This window comes from Thermobia domestica, chromosome 5 (assembly GCF_964235325.1).
Source record: "Thermobia domestica chromosome 5, izTheDome1.hap1.1, whole genome shotgun sequence".
In the NCBI taxonomy this organism is placed as follows: Eukaryota; Metazoa; Arthropoda; class Insecta; order Zygentoma; family Lepismatidae; genus Thermobia; species Thermobia domestica.
Window position 1 is genome coordinate 298988079 of NC_137458.1, and position 26451 is coordinate 299014529.

Consider the following 26451-nt stretch of genomic DNA (forward strand, 5'->3'; position numbering starts at 1 on the left):
TTTGCATTTTACATTGTAGTTTTGTATATTAACAACGTATGTTTATTATGAGCAGTGGTGCTATTCAGCCAGTTCGGACCGGTTCGCTAGAATCGGTTATTAAAATATATCCAGTTTGCAGAACCGTTTATTTACCCAGACATAACAGTAAATTTTACCCAGCTGTTCATAAGTGTCAGCTACAGAGTAGAACATGATCTCTCAGAACAAGGTATAAGTGTATATTTCTTAATCTCAAATGCTAAGATATCAAGAATAAGACCTGAGATCACATGAAGGTGGTGGTGAAGATTATTTATATTTGAAACGCATACAACATAATTATTGATCCATTGCTGGATTAAGGTCTTTCAAATACTTTTTGACAACCATCTATCTTGGATAATTCATTTCCTAAGAGAGTTATGCCTATCATTTTGCTATCTCTCTCTCTTCTCTCTTACCGGTTGTTAAAAAATTAGAATAACACCACTCGTTATGAATAAATGTTTAGATCGGTTTGACACCTGTAAATCTTTTTTTATTTTATTTTTTAATTATCCTTACTTTTTTGTTGCGTTTAGCCATACTTATAAGCATTTGTTTTCACACTTATATGTTGCCTCACAAACGCAAGTGAACATTTTCTGATCTGCGAAATAACTTTAGTATGTAGAGAGTTTTCAATGGTCTTTGGGTTTTCTTCTCTCTACGCTAAAAATACCCAGAAACCGGGCCAAAACCTTTGTGGTTCATACATAAGTAAATATAACTTCGACAATAAGCGTTCGATGTCCAAATTCGTTTCACGGTACTTTTACGTTTCAGGAGTTAAGTTATCCTAACTGTACTTTTACCATCTGATTTGTATGATTTTGAAACAAAGAAAAATAGTGTTAATTTTATTTTAAAAGTCTCGACGAAGCAGTTCGAACTTAAATAAATCTCTATACAGATCCTCGTGAATCAAAAGATTAAGAGAAATCATTATCAGATGATGTTTCTCATACTTTTTTCATCTTAATATAGGAGAAGAGGCACTATAAAGCGTAATGGACCTTAACTAACTGCATAAATTAAATTAGTATTTAAATATGAGATTTACTCTAATTCTAGGTTCTAATTTGGAGTTGTTTAGCGTGAGGTACATTAATGAAATCTCATATATCAAACTTAAGTGATCTTTAATAGAAATTATTTTAGAGAGTATGATTGTATGTATTTGCTAGTGAATAATCTTATGCACTGAGCGAAGCCTAACATATACCTGTTAATTGATGATTATGATGATGAGTACAAGGTTAGCATAAATGATTCATTCGTTTTGAAAAAGCTATATTTTCAAAAGAATTACACGTACACATATGAAAAGAATCACAAACTCACCAAGTTTATACACCCTCTACAAATATTCAATATGTGCCCCTTTGGTGACAGGACACACGTCCAGACGATACTTCTAAAAAAAACTTGAAATGATAAAATTGCATCGTGGAGTGGTGTTTAAGCAATTAACATATAGGCCTGATATAATTTTTTAATAAAGGTTTTTAGGAAAGTAACCAGACTAGGGGGCGGAAAAAAATATTGGGCCTAGGGGCGCCAAAATGCTAAATCCGGCCCTGACTGATGCGTTCTTTGAGCTCGAGTAAAAATTACGGTAGTACGGGTACCTAAACAAGGCCAACGCACCAAGACGAGACACTCCCTCATTGGCACATCCCAGTTCATGACTACCTAAACGATGAACTTTCGCATCGCTGAATTGGGTGTACTGGTGAAAATAACCTAGTTTCGTTCCCTTGGCCTCCCAGATCTCGTGATTTAACGCCCTGCGGCTTTTTCCTGTGGGGGTACGTTAAGGACCTTGTTTACGTACCCCCACTACCGCAATCCTTAGTCGAGCTCAAAGAATGCATCAGCGCTGCAGTGCAGTCAATTGAGAGGACTATTGCTATAAAATGTACGGAATGAGCTCGAGCATCGTCTAGACGTGTGTCCTGTCACCAAAGGAGCACATATTAAACGTCTGTAGAGGCTGTATAAACTTGGCGAGTTGTGGTTCTTTTCGTATATCTTTCATATGTGTACGTGTAGTATTTTTGCTAGCCCTATATTTCACTTCCAATCTATTTCCAAGCTATAGATTATCACTCAAAGATTCCTGATTGATGGCTGTTAATTATTATTAATTCAATTATACTTATTTGAAAATGTCTATATAGATGCATTCTATTGTTGCTAATTACACAAAATGACGATCTTAACTAATTTAAACTAACAATTAATTAACTTAAACAATTAAGTAAATAATTACACACACACACACACACACACATATTATATATATATATATATATAAGTATAATTGAAAGGGATTTGCTGCTGCCAGTAGTCAATCAGAAGAAAGATATCTTAGCTGTTGTATGTATATACGATTGTACAGTTATACTGCATCACATAGTGTCTGATGAAGCCAAAGAGTTAGTTGGCGAAACTGTAACACGTGTTGAATTTTAATGAAAATATATAGTTTTACTCAGCAAATAGTTAGTTTATGTTTAAGATAAAATAGATAGAAAGGAAGATATCCAGATTTTTTCGCTATAAGTTGTCTAAAAACTAGGGATGGCCACAAAGTTCCGGTTCCGGCGGAACCGGTTCTCGGAGATCCGGTTTTCAGAACCGGTTCCGGGCCTGGATCCGAAAACCCGGTTCCAGAACCGGATCTTAAGAACCGGTTCTAGATCTTGGTCTGAAAACCCGGTTCCAGAACCGGATCTTAGGAACTGGTTCCAGATCTGGATCTGAAAGCCCGGTTCCAGAACCGGATCTTTGGAACAGGTTCCAGACCTGGATCCGAAAGCCCCCAAAGACCCGTAAAGGAGGCACTAAGTTCACCTTCAAAAATAATGCAAAGAGGACCATGCGCTTGTGCCTTCCCCGCCCAGACCCGCTTGTGCCCCCAGAAAAAAAAAATTTGGTCTACCAGTGGGTGTTTAGCCAAATGAGTTGGCCACTTTGCCTATTTAGCCAATGAGTTTGCCAGTTACCCATTTTATTTAGCCAAATGAGACAAGCTGCCGCCGCCTGGGCGCCTGCCTGTCGTTTTCACCATTTCTTGTAGCATACTGTTCACAGCTTGCCAGCAGCTCGGGTTTAGCGTAGGGATGGTCACAAAGTTTCGGTTCCAAGAACCTGTTCCAGACCTGGATCCGAAAAACCGGTTCCGGAACCGGATCCGTTCAGACCCGAAAACCGGTTCCACCAGGAACCGGTTCTGGCCATCCCTACTAAAAACAGCACGAGTCCCCACTAAATACATATAAAATGAAAGTATGTGATTGAAAATTCAAATAAATGCATGGGCAAAAGTGACGAGGTGATTGCGGACATTCAAATAAGTTAAAATGATCCTATAAACATGGGTCCGATGCCGCTTCGTTTCCGAAATAGAGGATGTTCAAATGTGGAGTCCCTCCAATGACTCAGAATGAAAAAATGAATGGAAATGTTCAATATTACAGGAATAATACAATCAAGTGGAATTATGTTTGTACAAATACATCTACACTAACATAGAGAATGAAACTAATCAACATTTGAGGTTATTTGGTTGTCAGTGTTGCCAACCTGGTACAAAGTGTTATGTTTTCAAATAGCACTAGACGTCCACAAGTTAGCATATGAGTGCTGACATCAAAACGTTCCTAAACATGGGGCAGATCCGCTTCGTTTTCGAAAGCCAAGGCGTCCAAGTGTGAAGTCAATTAACCGCTCACAATAGAAAACAACGGTTCATAGATCACAACTATATCACGTTTCCAAAGATAAGTAATTGATTAATTAATTTTCTGGTGTATTTCTCACTGCCATGATGATTCCCTGGCCTTTATACGAAGTGGGCAACATTGTTACCCAATAACATTACTTTGTGGCTTTTAACATTGAATTACTTTGTGGTTTCATTGTGACTTTTAACCAGGGCCGTCGCGGCGGTGGGGCGATTGCACGGGCGCCGGGACGACTAATCCACAAAATTCAAGGAATTCAGATTATGTTGATAAATGATTTTTAAAAAGAATTAATGTTAAACCAGATATTTTAATAATGACCATGCTACGGCTAAGTAAATTTATTTATTTATGTCATAAGGACAACACAACAGGTTTAATACCCAGCTATAGTGTTGTGTACATGATTATCTAATATATACCAGAGATAAAAGTGAAGGGGAACGCGAAGGAACGTCGTTTACCCACTTACAGAAAACATGTGTGCCGTCCCCCGCGTTCTAAAAAAAATTATAATGGGCAAAGATATGCATGGGGGACGGTTTGACGCCATGCGTTCCCCTACCTTTTCAGATCCACTTTTACCCTTGATCATACACTATTATACATACACAAATATACGTCGTTTAATTGTGCAGAAGTTATTGCCTGACAATTGTTTTGAACTTGTTTTCAAAATATATCTACTACATGAAATCTAATCACTTCGTTATATGAAGCGCACATTCTGCACAGAGGAGACATGTATTATGTTAGTTCTTTCTTTTCTACAATAGAATGTCCCAGTGTTTGCTGTTCTAGTCTTACCTATTAGGACATGTACTAATACTTCTGAAACTAATTCTGGACAGTCAATTTTGCTGTTTAATAATTTACGTGAGAACAACAGATCAAACATCCATCTTCGTTTTCTAATGTTTGAAACTAAAATTCGTTACTAAGTCTTCAAAGGGGACATAATTTGGGTAGAAACCGGTTTTCCTGTATGCAAGCATTTTTAAAAATTTAAACTGTATATTTTATATTCCGCCAGAGTATTTACTGACACTTGTCCAAACAATACAACAGTATTCTAATTTTGACTTCACATACTAAAAATATACCTTATAAATGTTGATTCTTTGTAGAAATTTTGTCCTATTTTATAAATTAAATTTAGGTTTTTATATGCACTACTCGTTATTGCGTCAACGGGTTGAGCAAAGGTTAATTTACTATCAAATATAACTTTTAGATCTTTGATAGTATTTGGGGTAGACAAGGAAGTGCCATTTATTGCATAGGTAAAGTTAATTGGATTTTCTTTCCTCGTGAAAGATAAAAGATTTACATTTCGACACATTCAGGACCAATTTATTCTTATCACACCATATTTGAACTCTTTGTAGATTCTATCGAAATTTCACGCAGTCATCAATGGAACTTTCTTTCAAATATAATTTGAGATCGTCGTCAAAAAGAACTTGAGAAGATTCAATTCACAGAGAAATATCATTAATAATAATAAGAAACAAGAGGAGAGAGAGATTACATTCTTGAGGGACTCTTGATAGAGTATTGTACTTGAAAATTACCGGTAATGTAAAACATTGTCTAGGATTATCATCTGGAAACATCAACTGGAACTTCCTCCAGCAGCCCTCGATGAGATTTTTTTTTTTTTTTTTTTAAATCTTGGAATTTAATATTTCTATCGTTAGTTGTAATGCTGCTACTAATTTGATGTGTATCAAGTTCAAAATAGACAAGAATAGCACTCGATTTCAATAATTCGAAACCATGTTTTCATTAACTTTTATGTTTTAAGTACAAAAGCCATTAAGTTTAAAAAATTGAAATAATACTAACTTCTTTTATCTTACATTATGATCTTATATTCCTAATTTAAATCTATGAGTACAGAATAAACTCTGGTTGTTTTTCATAACACACTGGGGGAAGGTGGCGCCTGGAAATTCTCGCCCCGGACGCTTACAACCCACGCGATGGCCCTGCTTTTAACATTTAAGTACGCAAGTTATTCTTATGTGCATTTATTTGTGACGACACAATGTCACTTTCATGCATGAGGCTATGCATTTATGTTAGACCTTGTATATGTATGATATTCAATATCTTTCTCAGGGTGAAAAAAGTATTATACAAATCAAATCTATAAAGTGTAAAATAAATAGTTGTGTACCTTTTTCTTCTTTTTCTTTTCCTCAGATTTATTTAAATCTTCTGTTGGAGCTTGTACTGTTTCAGGTACTTCTTCATCGTCCTCCTCAGGAAGAAGTTCATATGTTTTACCACCTGGACTCTAAATAAAAATACATATTATTTGCTTATTTGTCTATGTACTTTTGCAAAACGATTTAAATACAGCACAATGAGGCCCTCTTACATTCAAACACAAAACCATTCTAATACAATAATAATTGACAGTGAAAAAGAAAATGACACAGAGTGAAGGATACGGTACTGTACTGATCACATCTCTATGGGTAGTTCAATCAATAAACTGTTTAACATCTGACGAAGCTCCCTTACCTTTTTAAACTAAAGACTAATGCCCTTTTAGGCTAAGGGAGACGGATGATTAAGACAAGTGAATGATGATGGAAGATTCAATGGAATGAAAATGTGGGAGGAAACGGATGTGCCCCAAGAAAATCCAAACTTATTTGACCGGGGATTGAACCAGGGACCCCGGGCACCAGAGGTAAGCGCTCTACCACTGAGCTATGGTGCCTCCTTACAAGAATTAGAGTTCCTGATATACTTCCATGCTTATATACAAATACTGACTTTATAGTTATACACCAGAGGAATGATACAATAGTAGCTTACAAAAATCAATGTTACAACAGTTTAAAATCATGAACTATGTTTCAAAATTCTTTTTTCTATAATCAGTATTTAGAAATGAAATATTTGAGTTTTACGTCCTACGGTTATGCCGGCTGGGCTAAAGGAGACAGTGATGATCAGGGCCCGGATCTTGTTGACAAGTCAACTTTTTTCTGTTACGCATAGGACAAGGCAACTTCAAATAAAAACGTTATCTGTCAACTCAAGGTTCTAAAAGTATATTGTTTTAGGGTCAACTTTTGGTCACTTTTTGCCGTTTTGAAGTTTCAGGTCATTTTTTAATATTTTAAGGTAACTTTCAGGTCACTTGTGGTCTTTTTAGTCTTTTTCTTCTACATAAGGAAATCTTAAAATGAGCACTGTTCACGGATTTGAAAAATACGAAGTTATCTCTTTTCCTGGTTCCTGATTATTGGGGTGGAAAACTGCATTCCTAAGAAGCTAATGAACACTAAGCTTTAGCTTGTTGACTTGGGGTAGGGGTTGGTGGGTGGCCAAACAGATGGTTTTAGATCATTGAACACAAAGGATGTGATCACGTGAATAACTAACAATGGATTAGAAGACGTACAAAGATTTTAAACGGGGTTTTTATCTGTTATTATCATGTATACAGTCTACACTTGCGAACATCTATTCTTTAAGTGTGCTTCCCAGTTTCAACTCGGGAGTGAATTGACGCTTTCAGTATGTACAATGCCGTACAATGGACTGATCCATAGACTGCAACTAATTGAAACAAAACTTTTGAGAATGAGTCACAAAAGGTAATTAAAATCTAATAGATATTCAAAAATGACAATGTTTAACGAAATAAACGTTTAAAAAAACAAATTTTAGGGTCAATTTTTGTGAATTTTAGGGTCATTTTACAGGAATTTTAGTGTCATTTTATAGGTCACTTTTTAGAAAATTTTAGGTCAACAAGATCCGGGCCCTGGTGATGATAAAACAATGAATAAAATGGTGGAATGAAGAAAGTGGGAGGAAACGGGAGAACCCCGAGGAAATCCACGCGCACGGTGTTTGTCCACCACAAAGCTTACCTGGCACGAGCTGGGATCGAACCAGGTACCCCAAGCACCAAAGGTGAACGCTCTACCACTGAGCCACCACAGACCTTAATCAGTAGTTAGAATATACAGTAGGTAGAAATTTAAAAGAAAAGAAAAAAAACATATTTCTCGATATGAATTCTTTTGAAGTATCACTATAAAATAAATAAGGAGAGTCAAAAATAATCTTTTTGAAATCAGGAATAAGAATATAAGAAACACTCAGCATACGAACTGACAGAAGTAGAAAGCTATTATTTTAAAAATACACATTTGTCACACTTAATAGGAAATCCAGAATGAGATGCTACATTTAATCGAGAATTCTACGTATATCAGTATTTCCGCTATAAGATTGAGAAATTCACTAGATAAATTATAGAATTAAATTTGCAAGGACATATTGTTTAAGAAAATCAATATACTATCTTTTGTTCTCCATTTTTCTTTCCTTGTGATTGTCAAACGAAATTTCAGAAAAGTTACGTTTTCCATCATCTATAGAGTACAAGTTGAAAGCTAATAAAGACAGTGGAATTAACTAATAAATGATGGAGAACACAACTTTCCAAAAATTCAGGAGGATAAATAAAAAAATATTTAAAAATATGTCTCTATATTTTGTTTACAAACGTCATAAATAACTACAAAGCTACGTTTAAATCTCTCAGCAAAATGGAGGGCATTTTGTCTTCTTGAAAGAAGCACATGTACACGCTGACGTAATTAAGGGGGGGACGGGGCTTATGCCCCGAGTGCCGGATTGGGGGGGCGCAAAACTGGGCAACTATTTATTTTCACTATAAGGCGAGGAAAGAAGTTTTAGCGAAGAAAAGATCATAAGAAATTACTGCAGAAACTTAACAGGATAACACGACTCACCAACCTTAGGATCATATACATAGAGAATAAGTTAGCTTCAAAGCTATGTTTTGAGGACATTATAAACACCTTTGCAGCCAAAAGAGCCCACGAAGTTAAATTTTAGTTCCAGCTTTTTGTGGTTTCATTTAACTTACATCGATTTAAGAGATCTGCAAAATGTCCGAGTATACAGTAATACTCGAGACAACAGCTTGACTGTTTGTCATAATTAAATATTCTATTCTAAAGCAACAGATTGTTGATTCATTCTACACATATACACATCCCGATATAATTACAAAAACACTGTGATGTGCAGTTATTATGATAAGACTGTAAGAATATGTGAAGCATGCTAATCTCAGATTATTATTTGGCAATGAAATACTAAATAGTTCAGTGTTTTATTGTGTTAAAAGCAGGGAATTCGTGTTACTATTCGGTTCAAAATCTTTTGTCGTCGCGAATTCTGTCGAAGAATTTGAAACTTAAAATATATAAAACGATAATCATGCCTGTTCTTCTGTATGGTTGCGAAACATGGTCACTTACTCTGAGGGAAGAACATAGACTGAAAGTATTTGAGAACAGGATCCTGAGAAGAATATTCGGACCCAAGAGAAACGGGAATGGGGAATGGCGGAAACTACATAATGAGGAACTACACAATTTATACGGTTTACCCAACATTGTTAGGGTCGTCAAGTCTAGGAGGCTTAGGTGGCCAGGTCATGTAGCTAGAATGGAAGAAAGTAGAACCGCTTTCAAAATCTTGTCTGGAAGACCCATCGGAAAACGACCATTAGGAAGACTAGGCGCAGATGGGAGGACAATATTAAGATAGATCTAGCAGAGATAGGAATACAAAGTAGAAACTGGATGCAATTAGCTAAGGATAGAAGTCAGTGGAGAGCTTTTGTGAACGCGGCATTGAACCTCCGGGTTCCATAGACCATAGAGTTAGTTAGTTAGTTAGTTTTACCTTGTACGAAAAATTAAATTATGTACTGCAATTTTGAAATCAAGCTTTATCATTTGCAGAAAAAATGAAACAGGAGAAAATACTGTGTGATGCCAATATTAGGTGTAGTCGGGAAGTGTTTTGGTTTAGTTGGTCAGGGGTGAGTGGGGAGTGGGCGCTAAGGTGAGTTCTTGCCCCGTGCAACAACTAGCCTAGTTGCGCCACTGCATGCACAGGAGCTCATTGAAAGCTAGCTTCAACCTCTTGGAAAAAAATCTATGTTTTCAACTTTATTGTTGTTGCAAGCCTTGCTTATTCCATCTCGTTTTGACACCCAGAGACGAGTTTACATTTTTAAGTCAAGTTTCTTTTGGCAGAAGGAAAAGAAATCACAAGACACACGACGGAAACATTTTTAATTTCAGTTCTTCTTCATATGTATTTTTCACACGACAGAAATTATATATCATATAAGAATAGAGTTGAAAAAAACAAAGAGTACCTGCATGCTTCTTCCACAAGACATAAAAAGTCAACTACTCTAAAATCAAAAGTCTAAATCTGGTTTAAAACTATTCAGAAATTAGTCTGAATGATGAATGAAAATAAGACGTACTTTGAAACAATCTTGCGCTAGATGTCCGTGAGTCCCACACTTAGAGCATGTTGTATTAAAAACAGCTTCCAATTCAATCTTTCTTTTAGTATTCGGTTTGAACTGTTTTCTTCTTTGTTCATCCAATCTATAAACACAAATAACAAATTTTAAATATATATATATATATATATATATATATATATATATATATATATATATATATATATATATATATATATATATATATATATATATATATTGAATTTTCATAATAAATTTCATCCAACCTAAGTATTCATATTACTTAACCTAAAGAAAGAAAACTACTTTACGCGATGAGATGTAACAACCGTAATAAAACAATTATATATTAATTACAGAAATCCGAAGTTCTACTTTTCTGAATGTATGTTATTAGCAGTGGTGCTAGTCAGCCAGTTCGTACCGGTTCGCTAGAACCGGTTGTTAAAATATTTTGAGAACCGTTTGTTATACCCAGACATAAACACACACACACAAACAAATTATATGCGTGAACCTGGCAGTCGAAAATAAACCATGCAGATCTTTTGTTCACGACTGCTCTCAGAAAATTTTCGTTTGTTTACGATTTATAGACAATTGATATCAAAAACGAAATGGACGGTGCCAACTTTACGTAGCATAACCCATTTTCGGAAATCAGAAACCATTCAGATAAGATTTTCAACGAACTTAAAAAGTTCGTTACTAAATTCTATATGTTTGTGTGTCTGTTATTTGCGGTTTTTTTTTTTTTTTTTTTTTTTTTTTAATTTATTCATTCTGAGCCCTCCATTCGATAAAGCATCAAAAACTATCTGAGAAAGTAATGGAATTTTTCGCGTCACTCTTACCGTTCCCGAGATATTGGCCAAAAAATAGCCGATATCCGGATGTTTACGGAGCCATATCTCGGGAACCATAAGTTATAGAGAGACGATATTGGTGTTGATCAATATCTAAGAGGATGGTGGATATTTTGGTACCAAATAGTAATCGGTGGTCACTGTTCAACTGGCCACTGATTTGGCCAGTGGCCACCGGTTAATATCGGTACCAAAATGTTTACCATCTTCTTAGGTGTTGATTAACACCAATATCATCTATCTATGATTTACACTTCCCGAGATATTGGCCAGAAAATAGTTCCGATTTCCGGAGATTGAAGGAGAAATATCTCGGGAACTGTAAGTCATACGGAGATCATATTGGTGTTAATCAATACCTAAGCGGATGATGAACATTTTGGTACCACATAGTAGCCGGTGGTCACTGGCCAACTGGCCACCGTTCCCCAGATATTGGCCAAAAAAGTTTGAATTTCGGGAGATTTAAGGAGCCATATTTCGGGAACCATAAGTCATACAGAGATGATATTTTGCAAATTTTTGAGAGAAACAAGAAGATGCGGATAAAAAGATTTACTTTTACATATAGGAACAATCACAGCTATCCCACTGCATCTCTCCATCCTTTTTAAGTTCGTTCTGGCAATGCTTTGGAGTATTCTTAATTGGTTATATCTTGTATTTCTATTAGTATAGCAAAAGTGTAGGGACGGAGAATTTGTAGAATACAACCTTTTCACAGCCAAAAACAACTGAGCTATTTGAAGAACACCACTTTGCTCTGTACATACCAGAAGATTAATGGAAGGCGGGGAATAGGTAAATTTTAAGTGTCTTTGTTCTTAGAAATTCTTACAGATAGAGGGTTAAACATACGATCCCTCAGAACAAAGTATAAGCGTTTATTCCTTAATCTCAAACGCTCAGATATCAAGAATTAGAACTGGGATTACGTAAGTAAAGTGGTGAGGGTTATTCATATTTGAAACACATATATGCCATTATCAACAATGGTCTTTCCAATACTTTTACCATCTACCTTGGATAATTCGTTTTCCAGATATTCGCAGTGCTACATAATTTCGTCACATCATCTTGTATTAGTATGTTGTGTAGGTCGCTACATGTAACAAGAGAATTAAATCTGTTTATATATATATATATCTCAGATATTATATATATATATATATATATAACCGGTCGTTAAAACATTAGAATAGCACCACTGTTTATTAGCAGCTAAGTCTCCTAATACATTTGCTTTCTTACACAGACTTTTCTTCAGCTTTGACTGAAGTGTTTATTGTACAATCCGCGGCAAAAAACCTGCAACATGAGCATATAAGTTTATTGTGAAATGACGAAATCTTTTGCTCCAAAATAAGTGTGCACGGGAGGAGGCCGAGGTTTATCCTGGCGTGATTCGTTCCACTTAGACGTTATGTTTATTCCGTGTGCTGTTAGGCGTAGTTTCACAATAAACTTACATCCTCATGTTGCAGGTTTTTTGCCGCGGATTGTACAATCTGATGCCAAAAACGCATCCTGGGCCAGCATTTATTAAGGCAATTTCAGTTCTTGAACACAATAGATTAAAAAATTTCATAATTCATCACAATAATTAAAACTATTTACAAAAATAGCCTAATAGTTTAAAATTCTCCTTTTGTACTAATACTTCTAACTAAAAATTACACGCAATGTGTTGTTAACAATCAACTTAACTTTGCAAAACTTATTATTATTATTATTATTATTATTATTATTATTATTATTATTATTATTATTATTATTATTATTATTATTATTATTATTATTATTATTATTATTATTATTTTGAAACGTACTTTATTTGAACTCCATTTGGATCCAGATCTTTTCCGTTACCTTGGTCGACCACTTTCATTGAAAGACCAACTTTCCCATCTTCCTGCGAAAAAGAAAAAAAGAAATAGTTTTAATATCGAGGTCTAGCGTATTTTAAATCTAGTCAAATTGATAAATTTAACTAGAACTACAGATTTCAAAATACACAACGCAATGAACACAGCAAAAGTATATTTCTAACATAAATATCCTTAGAAATATATAATGTTGCCAAAAACCGCAGAACATTCCAGCATATTTTAAAAACACTCTTGGAAAGTATTAATTGCTCTTGAAATACTCATATTACAGTATAGTGCTTAGAAATTTTCTTTTGAAAAGGAAAGTTTGTTTTATTTTTCCCGGGAACAATTTATTCCACTCGTTTTATTTTTATCTATTAATCATTTTATTTTGTAAAAAGAAAAAAAATACGGTTCCCTAATTTCTTAAAATATGTGTACAACAGAATTGTTCCATAATAATAGTTTTTTTTTTTTTATAACGGTTTACTTAAAAAAGAAATTCTGTTACAAGATATGAATATTAAAATTAAATACCGTAAATACACGCATAATTTTCGCCCTCGCACAATTTTCGCATCCCAATTTTGAAGGGCATTTTCTGTATATTTTATTTTCCTCGCGTAATTTGCGCACTCTTGTTTCAAAACAACTTTTTTCGTCTAAAAAAGTGCGAAAATTACGCGAGTAAATACGGTAATATATATTTCTTAACGATTTTATTATTTTGCTTCCACAGAAATACAGACATTGCGTAACAGAATTTCAAACCTAACCTTTCTTTGCAATTTAAGAGTTTAAATAAAACATCATTAAATCATCCTACTTCCAAAGAAGATCCTTCCTTATTTAAAATCTATTTTGTCAATTGTGGACTGTAATGAAACTAATGTACTCAACGCGCATTTCCCATGCGAGCGTGTTCCACCCAATATTAGGCGTCTCAATTGTATTATACGATATTATACACCTTATAACATCTCAACAAAAGACCTTAAATATTACCAACATTCATTTGATCACAATTTCAATAACCAATACGAGTATTTCTGATTTTAACTTCATGCTCCGCATGGAAAAATACTTCACCTGCTACTAAGCAACTACCTCCATAACAAATTTTGTGAAGATCGGATCAGTTCTGTGGATCACGTACGATATAACCTAAAGGCCTTCGCTGGTCCGCATACAAAGATATTTCACATGTGTACTAACCCAGCCAAATTCCATCTACCTCCATAACAAGTTTGGTACAGCGCGTACGATATAGCCTATATGCTGGTCGGCGTAGGGAAATATTTTACACGCGTACTAAGCCAGCCAAGGTCAACGTACCTTCATAACAAGTTTGGTCAAGATCGAGTGAGTTCTGTAGATCAGGTACAATATAACCTATACGCTCGACAGTATAGGAAAATATTTCACATGATACTAAGCACCTAACTGCATAACAAGTTTTGGGAAGATCGGATAAGCTCTGTAGATTGCGTTCGAAATACCCTATACGCTAGTCCGCTTATGAAAATATTTCACATGCATACTAAGCCAGCCAAGGTCTACGTACTTCCATAATAAGTTTGGTAGATCGCGTACGATATAGCCTTGTGATAAGCAATTGTGAAGAACAAACTTACAAAGGATATCCAAGAGTTAGCACCTTAGAATATGCTATTTGCGGATGCCATCGTGCTGATGAGTGAGATCAAGGTACCATTGCAAGAGAAATCATTGGAGTATTGGAGAACAAAGGGCTTAGAGTTAGTAAACCCATGACAGAATATTTACATTGTCCTTTGAGGAAACATGTAATCGAGAATACAAGAATACAACTGGACGAAGAAGAGGCGGAATGACGAGGCAAATTCAAGTACTTAGGATCAATACTGCAGGAAAATGCAGGAATAGAAGAAGATGTCAACAGCAGAATTAGCAGCGGTTTAGAGAGAAGCGGCAGGAGTATTGTGTGACAGTAGGGTACCAATACTCCTTATAGGAAAATTTTAGAAAACAGTAGTGACACTTGTCGTATTATACGAAGCGGAATATTGGACAACGAACAAGAGAGAAGAACAGAAGTTGCATGTTGCGGGGATGAAGATGCTGCGGTGGATGTGTGGAGTGACACAGAAGGACAAAATTAAGAATGAAATGATTCGGGGAACACTAAAGGTGAGATCAGTAGTAGAAGAACTGCAAAAAAGTGAACTGATATGGTCAGGCATGTAAGAATACCTTTGGGATACGTAGCTCAACGAATGGGAAACGAGCCCCAAGCCGGCCAAAGAAGAAGTAGAAGATTGTGTTAAGAGCGATACGATGCAGTGTAGTGTCACAGCGGATATGACATACAGTGGCTTGTATGACTGATTTTTCTAATAGATAAGATATGATGACTATAACTATTATATCCATTTTGTACTAAAACACAACAACACACTGAGCAAGGCTATGTGATAATATGTATATATAAAAAAAAAACAATCACGTAACTGTTTCAACACAATAACTGTGTCTTCATCAGACTTCCACGCCTTCTGGCTACTTGGGAGTTGGTCACCTCTCATATACTCTGCGGAGATAGACTTTTAATTAGGCTCCGCCCCTTCATTAAAAAGTAACACTTGTGGTTTTCACTTTCACTTTTTAGCTGCACACGTGTCCAATTAAAAATTTACTTTTTACGCTGGATACAGTTTGTCCTCTAATTATCCTTATTTTTCTTATTAGTTTGTTCTCTTTCCAGGATAATTAGAGTACAGGCTGTATCCAACTAGAAAAGTAAATTTTTAATTGGACACGTGTGCAGCTAAAAAGTGAAAGTGAAAACCACAAGTGTTACTTTTTAATGAAGGGGCGGAGCCTAATTAAAAGTCTATCTCCGCAGAGTATATGAGAGGTGACCAACTCCCAAGCAGCCAGAAGGAGTAGAAGTCTGATGAAGACACAGTTATTGTGTTGAAACTGTTACGTGATTTTTTTTTTTTTTTTTTTTTTTTTTTTTTTTTTTTTTTTACATATTATCACATAGCCTTACTCGGTGTGTTGTGTTTTAGTACAACATGGTGACTACGTGTATATGACCGATGAGACACGTACGTCATGTAGTACCTGTGACCTGCTTCTGTACAGTAATCTGGGGGTTTTGGTGGGATCTTTTTTAGCAATGTATGCCTCTGAAAGCTGGATTATAGGAAATATACTGTATTTTGAAGATCACAGTTCATTTTTTCTCGTATTTGCTGTTTTGTAATAAAAATATGAATTGTACAGTACACAAACAGTAGTTTACGTTATTTAAATGCGTTTTTGACAACCTTCCTGTAATTTGGCAATATCGACTATTCGGCACAATCTGGTATAATTATATACTGGAATAGGTAGAGTCTACTGTATTTTTATATTTCCGACAAATAAAAAAAGTGTCATCATACACGAAAATGAAACAAGTAAATACTTAATACAAAGTAGCAGTATCAAAAGATAAATTCAACATAGCCAAATGATTCTCACGTCATTTTTGTAACATTAAAAATAGACATACTGTGATATAACATGTTGTTCTATCACTTACAGCAACAATAATAATTTATACTTTAAACACACGATGTTTACTAACGCTCCATCCCACTTAAGTTTATATTAACCTGCGTAAAATATAAATAAATTGAGTCATCTCTGATATAAAAGAAAAAAACATCACTACGTGCGGATATACCAAGGTCAAATGTTCTTTCTCTTTATATTAGCTAAATAATCAATGACGTCAGGTTTGGTCATGGTTTAACAAATGAATATCCATCTTATTTTAAAATCCTTTTACCATATTCATGGCTAGGAGTTTATTATTATTATTATTATTATTATTATTATTATTATTATTATTATTATTATTATTATTATTATTATTATTATTATTATTATTTCATTTTAATACATGTAATCATATTGTAACTAAATCAGCAACGTTGAAGTATATAATGCCATCAGAGACTTCAATTTAGACCTCTACACCAAGAATTCTTCTCTGTCTTCTCTCCTAAATATTTCTGACCCCACTCCACTCCCTCCCAGGAATTTTTCTCAATCCATTTTCCTTTCGTTTTCTCAAAAAAATACAAAAATTCGAAAGCTATAATCATTAAACAGAAACTTTTAGAAACAGCAAATATGATAATACGCTGGGGAATTTTAAGAATCATTTTGTTTACATTGGCTCTCTCCTTGACCCTTGTTTACGAAGCGAATAGAGCAAAATTAATAACAACAGGGTAAAGCAGTGAAAAAAAAAAAAACCTTTGTCGATAGCTCTCGATCATATGTCAAATCGTAGGTACTATTTCACTGCTCTAGCCTAGTGCCTCCGTTCCTTTTTTATTTCCTTGATGTTTTTATTGCTTTTAATCCTCCGCGAACAAGGCTGTCGGGGAGACCCGAAAGCTTGGAATGTAAGATATTTTCAGGAATCAAAATTTCAAGTGAAATGACTTCTAAAACAAGTTAAACCCTTACATCAGTGGTTCTCAACCCAATTCCTATCACGACCCTATTTTATCACATCCTCTTGCCAGCGACCCCCTTATAATTTCTGGTTTCTAATAAGCTTGTGTGGGAGTTTTATTATACCTATTGCGTAGATCTCACGACATCCATCTATTTCTATAATAGTAGAATACATTTCTTGTATGTAGTGGATACAGTAACTTCTCTAAAAGCAAATGGATTTATTTATTTATTAAACAGAACACAACAGGATAGATCCCAATTACAGTGTTCGGACTATACATAATTCTTACTACAGTAAAAGTATAATATTCCCAATAATGTGTTGATTATCAATATTATTTGTTTACTTATTTGGCGTATTGCTTCCTTATATCTATCCTTATATCTATCGAACATCTCTCTTCAATGTTCGGACGTTGTTTGTACATACATTAATTTTTGGATATAATTTGACTGTTATTGTACGCAGCACTGATTCTTACGATCGGTGACTTAGTCATTATGTTAGTGCGTGACTTATTGATACTAAAGAAATTATGATTCATGTTCCGTGTTTTAGTCGACGGAACTGATATACTTAAGCTGGATACGACTTCTGGACAATCGACTTTTGAATGCAAAATATTATATAAATATAAAAGAGTATTTGCAAGTCTTCTTTGTTCCAACGTTAACATGTTATAGTTACTAGACAGGGCAGAGGAGCTAAATTTACTTGGGTAAAAACCTGTGTCCTTAAACGTTAAAAAAAACTCAGAAATTTAGCTTGAATTTTTTCGAGCATGAACTTATCTTTACTGGTCTAAGGATCCCAAATTGTACACGCATATTCAAGCTTTGAGCGTATACGCATAGTATAGTGATTTCAAAGTATTGATATTTTCGAATGTTTTACCTAACCTTATGACTAGGCCTAGATTGCGAAATGCCTGGTTGGTAATATGCTCTATATGGACACTAAACTTTAGTTTCGGATCAAAGTACACGCCTAGGTCTTTGACTACATCTTTCCTAAATAGTGGCTGTTCATTAATTACATACTCAAATGAAATACAGGACTGTCTTCTGGTATATGACATTACACTACATTTGTTGGCATTTAGTTCAATATAATTATTTTTACACCAACTGCTTATGTGATGCAGATCCGCTTGCAACAGTTCACAATCTTGAACTGAGTTAACTTCCATATAGATTTTGAGATCATCAGCAAATAGTAACTTATGTGATAGGTCGGTCGTTGATATAAATGAGAAATAGGAGTGGTCCCAAGTTCGATCCCTGAGGTACGCCTGAGCTTGGCGAGAATGTGAATGATTTGTTTGATCTGCACGACGAATTGTTTACGGTTTGTTAGATAGGATGAAAAGAATTTTACAAGATGTAGAGAAAAATTAAGGTGTCCGAGTTTAGTTAGTAGGGTTTGGTGATGTACTTTGTCGAACGCTTTCGTAAAATCAGTGTATACAACATCTACTTGTTTGCCATTGTGAAGGGTAGTAGAGATAAAGTTTGTTATCAACGTCAAGTTTGTTACCGTTGATCTTTGTGTAAGAAAGCCATGCTGGTATTCAGAGATAGCGGTTCTAGTATGAGCCATAATACGTTCAAACAGAATGGTTTCAAACACCTTGGAGCATGATGATGATATAGCAATAGGCCTGTGGTCTTCTATTGTTTTACAAGTCTGTTTTAGAAATGGGGCAGATTTGTGATGTTTTCCAGTAGCGTAGCGTTAAGTTTCGCAATGGGTAGACAGGATATATATATATATATATATATATATATATATATATATATATATATATATATATATATATATATATATATATATATATATATAGAGAGAGAGAGAGAGAGAGAGAGAGAGAGAGAGTTCAGTTGTCCACGATTATGCTCTGAGACTAAGGCAAATGGTGATGAGTTGGATGATAGTGGTGGAGTGACGAAACTGGGAGAGAACAGCAGAGAATCTCGAGAAAATCTACACAGACAGTGTATGTCCCGTATAAAACCAATTTGGTGGGATTTGGAATCTAATCAGGGACCCTACGCGTCAGAGGGTCCCGAGGCTTCTCTTTAAACACTTGTTACATTTTTTTTCATTTACATTATTCCATAATAACAATAGCTTTAGACTTTTCGATTTAACTATTTTCTTTATTTATTTTGGAATTATTTGCAGCTTAAAACCTCGTATCAATATTGAGATAGTTTGACGTCTCTTGTAACCTGAAATCTATATGTTTATATTCCGCACATATCCAAATATATGAAAATTATCAATTATATAATCTATTATTTGGGACCGCGGTGGCTCAGTGGTGCATGGGGGTCTTTGGTTCGATCCCAGTTAGCACCAAGTGAATTTTGTGGTGGACAAACATCGTATGGGGGTTTTTCTTGGGGTTCTGCCGTTTCCTCCTACTTTCTTCATTCCACCATTTCATTCATTTCTCATCATCACCGTCTCCTTTAGCCCACCCGACATAACCGTGGGACGTAAAACTCAAAGATTTCATTTCATTTTTAATCTATTATTAGAAACAGCCGACACATGGACACATGGTGCAAAATATCACATCGATATTGAGAACCTAATAAAATGAAAACCTCTGAGTAAGTAAAATTATTGTTACTCTGTTTTAATAATAATTTCCGAAAGGAACATTTTTAGTGTAACAATTTTTACATTTTCATATATATATATATATATATATATATATATATATATATATATATATATATATATATATATATATATATATATTTGAAACTCCTAACAAAATTTCCTTAGAAACTTATTTTCGCGATGTTGTACTACTATATATAATGTGCAGAAAACTAATTTCGATAAACGCATTCCTTAGCGATTAAATTAAACCAGTATATCGATATAAATTTATTCTGACAAATCTCGGTATATACACTAAATACATTATAGCTATTGAATTAATAATGTACTTCTATGTATAATCTTCCTGTTAGCTTTGCACGATTCCTGATTCAAAAAGTAAACTCATAAATTGGCTATTTTTAAAGTTAATACTAATTTTTATATGAGAGCTTAGAACTGCCATTTAATAACAACTGGTGCAGTAAATCTATTTCCAATCATTTGATTTGCACATAATAACTAACTAACTCAGACAGACCCAAATACAAATTTACCTAACGATTTTAAAACCAACAAAATAGCAGACTACAAAACCTCCTGCCCTTGCTTTTGCCTTTCCCAGTGTTGATACACTCTAGTATTGCAATTAAACAGAAGCTGAACCTAGATCGTGAAAGATTTATATGAATTAATGTATCGATAAAACCTTCTTAAAGTAGTTATTAATTTAGGTTTTCATTTCCTTCTATTTCTTAATAATTTTCCTTGAAATATGATTGAATATCTAAAAGGAAGAATGAAAAGTATACTGGATTTAAAATGATATCATTTCGCTAAGTATGGCATCACTGCTACTGAGACATTTTGTCCGGTGTCTCTTTGCTAGGTTGTTTCAGCGAGTGAGAAGCCTACAGCCACATGCGCGCGCCGCTTTCTCAAGTGTATTTGTTTCAGCCGCGTTGAGACATATTTCTTGTTGTCTCCTGGTTGTCTCTCTGCAGCCTGTTTGACGGAGATAGGCCTTTCTTTCCCCCGAGTTTTGAAAAGTAAAATTATTTAGAAAGGCTCTACTACTATTCTTATTAACCAAGCTATCGCTGGCCCTAGTATTTCTATATTTTTCTTCAACATGAAATGTATATTAGTTCTTATTAGTAAGGAAATTCTAAAGCTATGTTCTTTTAATTTGAAAGGGTAGACAGTGTCTCAATGTCTCATAGCACACTACGCTACTGATGTTTTCCAAAGTTGGGGTAAATGCCTGTTTTTAGCGATAAGCTGAACAAAATAATCAAGGGGTAGATAAAGATCTCTTCGCATCCTTTTAATATATAGCTCGGTACAATATCAAAACCCATTGTTCTTTTTGGTTTCAATTTCTTAATGGCTGCCCTAACCTCGTCACATGTTATTTTTTTCAATATGTAGCATGTCTATGAGATCGTTGGTGTTGTGCTCTACCATAGGTGGCGTGTTGTATAAGTAGTTTTCCCCGAACACAGACTTAAAAAATGCTGCAAAGGAGTCAGCAATGTCCTTGTTATTGTGAAATTCTTTATTGCTAAATGTTAATGCATTGTTGCGAAAGTGTTTCTTTTTTGAGTTAATAAAACTCCAAAGCCTACTGGGGTCAGAACGTAGTAGGATTTCATTATTTTTTATGTAATTTGAGTACCCTAATTTAACTTGGTTTTCCTACGTAAACTACTGAAGTGTTTATACAAAATATCATATTCACTCGTCCCATATAAACTACATTGTAAAAATGGTCAGTAGCCTCGTTTACATCTTGGTACCTATTGAGAAAATTCCAGTTTACGTTCAGAAATTAAAACCAAATTTGGTCAGTTCATTCATATTATAAATATCGAATCTGATCCGTCATACTGTTTTAAAATGGAGGCCGTTTCAAAATTTTAAAAATTCATAACTCCCTTAGTTTTGGGTCATACGATAAAAAATAAAGTGATTTCTAATTTTGGTAGAAAAACCTTGGATAGTTGTTAAAAAAGTTATTGAGTATTTTAAATTACTTGATAATGTGCGTCACGAAAATTGAACCGGACATTGCCGCACTAAAGAAATCACACCATACTCGGGTATCTCATTAGCTTTCAATTTGAATTGTATTTCAATATGCACGTTTTGTTGCATTTGTATTTTTCTGGTATTTCAATATGCAGTTCTCATTAGTTTCGTACCTCTTTCATTTAAATTGAATTTTAAACAACTCTGCATCTGTTGAAAATATTTGGTAATCCTATTATTTGTTGTTAACAGTATGTATAAAAATAAAAAATATGCCTATCAAAACAAAATTCAAATTAATATTTAAAAATATTTTCCCGTATTAGATTCTAATTAAATTTATTTCTTCCGCATATCTTCGCGTCCCCCATGAGAACCTCTCGCGACCCCCAAGTTGAGAAACTCTGCCCTACATTATAGATCATTATCATATCTATACAGCAGTGGCGTTTTGTCTGGATGTAAGCATCGTGGGTCAGCGACAAAATAATAATAATAATAATAATAATAATAATAATAATAATAATAATAATAATAATAATAATAATAATAATAATTATTATTATTATTATTATTATTATTATTATTATTATTATTATTATTATTATTATTATTATTATTATTATTATTATTATTATTATTATTATTATTATTATTATTTATGTATTTATTTATATATATTTTAGTATTTATACAACAATACATACTATATTTACACATCATTAAGAATTCGAAAGATTTTTCTTTAATATTCTCAGTGCCTAAGAGTGACCAGTGAGAACCGAAAAGAGGCTGATTCATTCTATCTGTTAAGACACATAACGTGTTCAGTACGTAAAATGTCACACAAAACAACCAATCAGCTATTTATTTCCGTTTTGAACACGCTTTGTGTCTAAATGAAAACATTACACCAACCATGTATCAATATTATTATTATTATGCATACGTGTCGAAATCTTATAGAACGGCTATGCCGTCCGTCTGTCTGTCGAAAAGTATCATAGTAAAAACGGTTAAGAGATATTGAGAAGAGGGTTTTGCAATCTATTCAGCGTCCGAAGAATAGACTCCATCTTGTCCGTTAATCCTCTACTCAAACCGGAAGTGGTTCAAATTAGCCATTTCCAGTTTCAACGTTTATCGGCTATAGAACGAAAACTATAACAGACAGCGAGAAGTGGTTTTCTTGCGAACAATTCAGCGTCTGAGGACAACATATCATGAATATCCGCAATTCTCTACCAAAACCAGAGGCGGATCAAATTTATTATTACTGCCGGGTTCAATACTGATTTTCATAGAGAGAAAATGTTACAAGATCTCAAGAATAAGTTCTTTGCAATCGATTTAAGGTCTAAAGAAAATGTTCAATCTTCTCGGTTAACCCTCTATTCAAACCGGAAGTGGTTCGAATTAACAATTTCCGATCTCAATGTTTATCGCTATAGAACGAAAACGGGAAGAGATGGCGAAAAACGGCTTTTGGAAAACGACTCAGAGTTTCAAGACAACATATCACGACTATCCGCAACACCCTACCGAAACCGCAAGTGGTTCAAATGTATTATTATTTTCGGTTTCAGTACTGATTTCCATACAGCAAAAACGGTAAACGATATCAAGTAGCGCTTTTTCGGAATAGATTCAGCGTCCCAAGAGTAGGTTTTATCTCCCCCCCTTAATCCTGTATTCAAATCGGAAATAGTTTGAATTAACTAATTCCGGTTTCAACGTTTATCGACATAGAACGAAAAGGGGACGAGATAGCGAGAAGAGTTTATTATTATTATTATTATTATTATTATTATTATTATTATTATTATTATTATTATTATTATTATTATTATTATTATTATTATTTGCAATAGATTCATCGTCTCAGGAGAAAATACCATTAATACCCACAATACTCTGCGGAAACTGGCAATGGTTGAAATTTAATAGCACTTCCGGTTTCAATACTGATTTTCAGAGCAGAAACGCAAAAAGATATCGAGAAGTGCTTATCTTTTCTTTTTTGTAATCGATTCAGGATCTCGAACTAGGTTCCGTCTCCTGTGTTAACTCTTTATTCAAAGCGGAAGTGATAGAAATAAATAAACTGTTTCCCGTTTCAATGTTGGTCAACATAGAACAGAAACTGTAATAGGTAGCGAGAAACGGTTTTCTGCAATCGATTACTCGTCTCAAGAGAGTATATCATTGCCATTCATAATACTCTATCAAAATCAAAAGTGTTTTTGATTTCTGGTTACAACATTAATCGCATAATGGATTAAATGGAGATAGCGACAAGCTTTTTTTTTTTTTTTTTTTTTTTTCTACATGAATTCAGCACCACAAGAATATCACCCGTCTCTGATTTTATTCCTCTATTGCGACCGATGAAAATTATATCAGAAAGAATTCTTGATGTAAAGGAAGAGTTGTGTTTGTGCTTCATCGACTGGAGAAAAGCTTTCGACCGGGTCAATTGGACGAAACTGTTGAAAATACTTATAGAAATCGGAGTCAACTGGAGAGATCGACCACTCATTTAAAACCTGTACATAGAACAACAAGTGAAGTTGCACTTGAATGAAGGAGAAACCAATAGTGTGGAGATTGGAAGAGGAGTCAGACAAGCATGTAGTATGTCGCCCCAATTATTCAACATTTACAGTGAATGTTTAATGAAGGAAGCATTAATGAAAACTGGAGACTTCAAGATTGGAGGACAGATCATTAACAAGATCAGGTATGCAGATGATACGGTTATAATAGCTAAAACCGAAGGAGGACTACCGGAGATGATTGACAAAATAGCTGACACTGGAAAACTGTATGGAATGGAAATTAACATCGAAAAGTCAAAGTCATGAGAATATCCCGTGAAAACACGCCTTTATGGATCAGAGCAGAACAAAGAGAACTTGAAGAGGTCGAAAATTTCAAGTATCTGGGAAGTATTTTGATGAGAGACGCTTACTGCACCAAAGAGATCAGGTCAAGAATTGCCATAGCTAAAGAATGATTCAACAAGAAAAGATCACTCTTAACTAATAGGCTCAATATTGGATTTAAGAAGAAGTTGGTCAAGTGCTATATATGGAGCATTGGACTGTATGGTTCAGAGACTTGGACATTACGGAAGTCGGAGAGGCAATATTTGGAGAGCTTCGAAATGTGTTGTTGGAGGAAAATGGAGAAGATAAAATGGACAGAGAGAGCACTAAACATAGGAGAGAAGAGGACACTTCTATCCAACATCTTTCGTACGAAGGCCAATTGGATCGGACACATCTTGCGAATAAATTGTCTTCTTCACATCGCCATAGAAGGAAAGATGGAAAGGAAGCGAGGAATAAGAAGAACACAGCTGATCGATGATTTGAAAAATGGAATATTGCGAGTTAAAAGAGGAAGCTGAAGATCGTGAAACCTGGAAGAGACATTTCCAGGCCCAAATGTAAAATTAAAAAAAAAAAAAAAAAAAAAAGTCCCAGTACCCGCCGAAAGGCAGAATACAGAATAAAGTACAGAATTCTGTACTTTAATAATAATAATAATAATAATAATAATAATAATAATAATAATAATAATAATAATAATAATAATAATAATAATAATAATAATAATAATAATAATAACTGCCACCGAAAGTGACAGACATCAATTAGCATTTCTGCTGTCATTAGCACTTCCAGTTTCGATATTATTGTTCATGGAGTAAAAGCAGTGAGAGAAAGCGAGTAATGGCTTCACGATATGGATTCAGCATCTGATGAACAGGTTCTATCTTTAATCTTATTTCTCTATTCAAGCAGTTGTAGATGTATTACTCCAAGTTCAAGTAATAAATTCGAGTAATTTGGAAATTTAACGAAGTTTTGTAGTTTTACACTGTGAAACAAAACTCACTTCTTGTTATTATTATTATTATTATTATTATTATTTTCCTAATATGTTATGTACAAATCAAGTATAAAACATACAGAACAGCAAGCTGTTGCGAAGTTTTCGCTGCATTCCATGAATCATAGTGCATGCTAGTGTTCGTATCTTTCCTTAATAAAATTTCTCTCGACTGACACAAAAAATTGTCTAGTTTGCTGAATGTCCAATTTCTATGATAAAAATTCTGTAGAATAAAATCAGATTAATTAACCTATATTTTCTAAAAAAAAAAAAAAAAAAAAAGTGCCAACTACATTTCTTTTGTTTATTGGCTTTTTGCTTGTATTATTTATACTTTTTTCTTCACTTTTTTAGACAACAAAACACACATAACTATCATGTCAACAATGAGTGCAAATTATGCTACTTTGAACTGACCCTCCTCCCACACACATACACACATTTTTGCTATTGTATTGGTTATTTGTGAGAACAAAGAAAAAATTAAGCATTTATATTGGCCAATTACTCAACACCAGAATTTCTCTGGTTTTTCACGTTT

General features: G+C 34.3%; 1 protein-coding gene across 2 annotated transcripts in view; it reads right to left on the reverse strand.

Annotated features, from left to right (window-relative positions):
* Positions 1–26451, reverse strand: part of LOC145686734 (uncharacterized) — a 274285-nt gene that overhangs the window by 10847 nt on the left and 236987 nt on the right. For both annotated transcript variants that reach the window (XM_081760353.1, XM_081760354.1), the window contains exons 5-7: positions 12821–12903; positions 10123–10249; positions 5956–6075 (exon numbers count right to left, since the gene is read on the reverse strand). In XM_081760353.1, the coding sequence (XP_081616479.1) occupies positions 5956–6075; positions 10123–10249; positions 12821–12903 (330 nt within the window). The remainder of the gene's footprint in view (positions 1–5955; positions 6076–10122; positions 10250–12820; positions 12904–26451) is intronic.